The sequence below is a fragment of the Embiotoca jacksoni genome, unplaced genomic scaffold (assembly GCF_022577435.1).
Source record: "Embiotoca jacksoni isolate LCO1_2020_lvr unplaced genomic scaffold, fEmbJac1.0.p SCAF_37, whole genome shotgun sequence".
In the NCBI taxonomy this organism is placed as follows: Eukaryota; Metazoa; Chordata; class Actinopteri; family Embiotocidae; genus Embiotoca; species Embiotoca jacksoni.
Window position 1 is genome coordinate 3,444,157 of NW_027185389.1, and position 5,000 is coordinate 3,449,156.

Below are 5,000 nucleotides of genomic sequence, written 5' to 3' on the forward strand. Positions count from 1 at the left end.
CTTTCTGAAAATAAATGGAGGTATTTTTTGTCTTTATTATAAAGGCAAAAAAAAAAAAACCCATTCTCACTGCAATCAAAAATCAAGTTTTACAGTAAAAATATATGAACTGAGAATGAAATTATTTGCATTGCAAATAAATTTGTTCTTACAATTTTGGTCGCAGAATTCAGAGTTTTGTTTGTGAAATTTTTGATTGTTAAACAATATCTAGCACCGTAAATAGGCTCCGCCCACTACATCCAACTCAACTGGGAAACCAAAACTTTTTGTTTAGAAACCAAAAAGTTACAAAATTCTGAATTCTGTGACCAAAACTAACAAAACCTGAGAGCTAAATTGTTTTGGCTAATGAAAATAATTTTATTATCAGTTCATATATATATATATATATTTTTTTTTTTTAATTACAAACTTAAATGTAAAAATGTGCTCTCAATATGGGCAGAAATATGTTGGTAGATTAACTATTACAGAAAATAAATTCATAATTGAACATTTAGTTTAAAGTTGATTGAAAATTCAGTTTCAAACTAAAAAGTTGCGCAATTCAAATTGAAATAAAAATGGTTTAAATTCAGTTTCTAATGACATATTTCTACCGACATCTCAAATTGTTGTTGTTTTCTTGCTTCTGTAATAAAGACATAAAAATACCTTCATAAAAAAATGAGCGTCACATTAAAAGTCACCGTTTGCATGATGTCATCAGTTTGTGTCCGACGATGACTCAGCAGGTCTGAGGATGCTCTCCGTTTCCCAAAACTCTCACGTTTCAGTTAAAAGCTACAAATATAACAACAACAGGTCCGACAGCTTTTCTCTGTCCGACAGCTTTTCTCTGAAACCAACAACGGTTGTACGAGCGCACGGGGTCAGAGGTCAGAGGTCAACACCCCCCACCCGATGCACATCAGCAGCTATTTACACATCACAAACAAAAACCATGTCAGTCAGGTGATCGTATGTACAGGAAGGACTTTCTGCTTCAGAGTTCACATCAAGAACATTTTCGAGAAACTCCTTTGAAATCGTTCAAGTCGTGTATTTCTACCGCGTCCGTCCGCACGAAGTGCGAACGCATATCGACTTTCGGGTTTCTCATCAATTCATGCATAGAGGAGCGAGACGGAGGACACGGCGGCTACGTGACACACACTGGTTACAGAGCGTGGTGCGTTCAAGGCCACGTTAAAAAGTTCTGTTCGTTTAAATAAAAATAAAGATATATATATATATACACCGGAGTAAAAAAAAACCTGAAGCCAGTGGTGAGAAACACACGGAGAGCTATCAATAAACTGATAGAAATAATATGTGTGTGTGTGTGTGTGTGTGTGTGTGTGTGTGTGTGTGTGTGTGTGTGTGCTACATAAATGAAGCAAACTGTCCAAAAGCTGTGATGAAAAATGAGGCGAGCGGAACAGAAAGAGGCCATGTGGTCGGGAGATGCCGGTCCCAGATTCAGTCCTTCAAAACATCCTCCTCTTCCTCTTCCTCTTCCTCCTATCTCCTTCCTGTCCTGTTAAAAAAAAAAAAAAAAAAAAAAAAAAAAAAAAGGCCGGACTCGAGCACAGCGGTGTGTGTGTGTAAAAGTCAAAAACACACACACACACTCACGCAGGTTTGATGCTGCGTTTGGAGACACGTCGTCGGAAACGTCCGGCTGTTTTATTTTTATTTTTTTACTTGTGGAACTTATGCAGGTAAAGTGTGGAGTCGTCAAACAGCGGGTTCTTCACCTCCATCTCTCCTGTCTGCACACGCATGGAGAGGAGCAAAGGATTGTGGGTTAGGAAAACAACCACAGCACACACACAGTACAGTGGAGGAAATGCCTGCAATACCAGCGAGTGCCACTAGAGGTCGGCTCCAAAAAGCCTCCGGCTCCATAGACTCCCATTCAACTTCTCTCATCAAATCCAAAGTGAATAAAATGTGTCCATCAGTTATCTCGGTGTTGTTAGCTAAAGTCACTCCTTCTTATTAGTTTTCTGGAGGTCCATCTGAAAATAATCCCTCATTCATTAGAAAATAAGATTCAAGAAGACCTGTTTTTGGGGGCGTGTCTGTTTGATTGACAGGCCTGTGGTGCAGTCAGGTTACAGCTATCGGTGGGCGGGACGTAGTATTGTCAGGTTTCCAATCAGATCGGTCAGATCCACCGCTGGCTCCTCCCCCAGCTCGTCCAAATATGGTCACTTCCTGCTCCAAACCGCTCCGAACTATCAAGATGGTGACGGACAGAATCTGAACTGGAGGATTCATAACTTTGTGAACTCTGACTTTGGATTTGATGAGAGAAGTTGAATGGGAGTCTATGGAGCCGGAGGATTTTTGGAGCCGACCTCTAGTGGCACTCGCTGGTATTGCAGCTGAAGACACTTCTGGATCAGAACCATTTTACAGACCTGAAGCTACGAACGTTTTGGCGTTAACATCCTCGAAGTCTCTCCAGTTATTTCCGTGCTGATGTCAGTCTGAACCCGACATTAAGACATTAAATTCAGAGGTATATTTTACTCTTTACGGCTCCGCTGACTCAGCGTGGTGTCGGATTACACTGACAACACAGTTTAACCTCCGAATAAAAGAGCAGATAAGAACCGCTTAAAGAGACGTTAACTCACTGGAGCCAAACCGGGACACTCGTACACCGTGAAGTCTCCGTCCTCGTTCTCCTCGTCCGTCGAGGCTCCCGAGTCGGGAACTTTCGGCTCGTCCCTGTGTCTGCACGAATCACACACACACACACACACACACACACACACACACACACACACACACACACACACACACAGAGAGAGAGAGTCATAAAATATTCAACGAGGGCGACAGTGATTGGCGGACGCTGTCGGGGTGACTCACCTCTCCAGGGAGAGCATCTGCTGCTTCTGGTGCTGGTAGTGGTACATCTGGGCGCTGTGAGCCAGCTTCTTGTCCCCGGGCTGCAGCACGGAGACGAGCAGAGGGGACACCACAGAGACGAGCAGAGGGGACACCACAGAGACGAGCAGAGGGGACAGCACAGAGTCATTCAGTGACATTCAGCACGAGTTCCCCCGACGCACCTGTTCGAGTCCCCGAGAGGACAAACGAGGCGTTTCCACGTATTTCTGCTCGTGAGACTGATGGATAATTAAAAATAAGAAATAACGATGATCTCATTTTTAAACGCCAGACACGTTGGGGTTCAGATTTCGTAGCAGCTGTCAGACTGTTCAACACCAACCTAAAATAACTCCATTTCATTTCAGAGCACCTGACACTTTTTTTTCATCCCAAGCTGTATTTGTTTTTTTGTGTAAATAGTTTGTGTGTGTGTGTGTGTATTTATTTATTGTCATTTTTTTGCACCGTTTTCTTCCTAACTGTGTTTCTATGCTGCTGTGACGACTACATTTTTAAATATCTGTCTGTCCATCTGTCTATACTTTACATTTTTACAGCTATTGAATACATTATACATCCAAATGCTTTATTATTTAATACTGATTTGTTATTAAAAAATGTATTAACCTGAACAAAAAGCATGGCACACCAGACACGCTCAATTATATGGAATAGAGAAATATTAACGAGAGATTGCGACAGCTGAAGCTGTGAGTCTGAGATTCGGTTGTGGGACATAAATACGTGTTTTTTACCTGCAAATCCAACCGTCCGCGTCACTTTCTCGGTTTCTTACTCACCATGTTGTCGAACGTTTGAGCCGTCATCAGTCCGTACGCCGGGTAGTCCACCTTCTGACTCAGACGCACTCCTTTCTGCAACCTGGAGCCACAAAGTCACACGTTTTATTTATTTTCTGTTCATTGAATACATGCATATATATTTCTATAATGCTTTTTTTATCCTCTAGTAGTGGCTGTAAAGCTGCAGAATACTTCAGTCTCACCACCAGTTTCATCACACTGTGTTTTCCAGTCAGGACACTTTAAAGAAGCAGTCTGCAGAATGTAGTGGCCTCTAGTGGTGAGGCTGCAGACTGCAACCAACTGAACTTATAAATAATAAGTCGATTTACAGTATGCCGAGTTTTTTAAATTAAATCGTTGAATAGTTTTAAAGCAAAAATGTGAAGAGTGATTTAGTTCCAGACCCTCAAATGTAAATATTTACTGTTTTTTTTATGGTTTTACGGTGTATTTTTTTCTTTATTTCGATAGAACGATGGAGAAAAGAAAGGAAAATGTGGGGAGACGGAGCAGAAGAAAGAAAATCAGCTGCTATATTTTGCCTCGTGTTGAATTTAAAGACGTCTCCTGAGGCTCTGGGAAATAATAACAAGCATTTTTCAGATATTTTACAGCCCAGATGAATCGATTGAGACGAGAAAATATAAAAAGTTTTGCTCAATATTCAATGTGTATTTTCTGAGTTTTTTTTGACAGAAAATCTACAGCCAGTCTTCAGGTTTTATTGTGAAATCCTGACAGGAAGCATTCAGAGTCTCTCAAAAAATAAACATCTCACCTGACCCAACAGGCCCCGGCGACGACCAGCGCCACGGAACCGGCCATGATGAAGACGCTGCTCATGACTGAGAAGAAATAGAGAAAGATGGTCAGCGGCAGGAAATGCTGAGCCGGTCTGGAGGCGACGGCGGACGACATGATGCCCGACCGAGGAGAGAGCTGCTGGAAATAACTGAGGAAGATCTATAAATGAGTGTATCAGGCCCGGCCCAGAAAACAAGTCTGAAATCTCAGGACCGACCCTGAAATCGGGACACAACAGAAGCCGTGTTCGTGTCCTGTTAGTTCTGCCGCGCTGCGTTACCGACATCACAGCGTGAAATGTTCACGACGAGCCGCACAGCAGATCTTTTAACTCACAATGTTCTACAGCGTGAAATCTTCTCCTCGTGTTTCCACGGAGACCAGTTCAGACTCGGTATTCAGTACAGAAGTCTCTACATCTGGCACGTTTTTAAGTCTACTTGGCTCCTTTTTACTTGTCTAATTGGATCCAATACGACACTTTGCACGTGTTCAGAA

The 5,000-nt window shown here is 42.2% G+C and overlaps 2 protein-coding genes across 2 annotated transcripts in view; both read right to left on the reverse strand.

Annotated features, from left to right (window-relative positions):
• The window catches only part of LOC138208270 (LIM domain-containing protein A-like), a 3,183-nt gene extending 2,099 nt beyond the window's left edge, over window positions 1–1,084 (reverse strand). Inside the window, exon 1 of the mRNA XM_069166034.1 lies at window positions 1,081–1,084. Within this exon, the coding sequence (XP_069022135.1) occupies window positions 1,081–1,084 (4 nt within the window). The remainder of the gene's footprint in view (window positions 1–1,080) is intronic.
• The window catches only part of npdc1b (neural proliferation, differentiation and control, 1b), an 18,868-nt gene continuing 14,892 nt past the window's right edge, over window positions 1,025–5,000 (reverse strand). The window contains exons 5-9 of the mRNA XM_069166090.1: window positions 4,477–4,543; window positions 3,693–3,774; window positions 2,869–2,948; window positions 2,631–2,730; window positions 1,025–1,757 (exon numbers count right to left, since the gene is read on the reverse strand). Coding sequence (XP_069022191.1) covers window positions 1,686–1,757; window positions 2,631–2,730; window positions 2,869–2,948; window positions 3,693–3,774; window positions 4,477–4,543 — 401 coding nt within the window. The 3' untranslated portion in view covers window positions 1,025–1,685. The remainder of the gene's footprint in view (window positions 1,758–2,630; window positions 2,731–2,868; window positions 2,949–3,692; window positions 3,775–4,476; window positions 4,544–5,000) is intronic.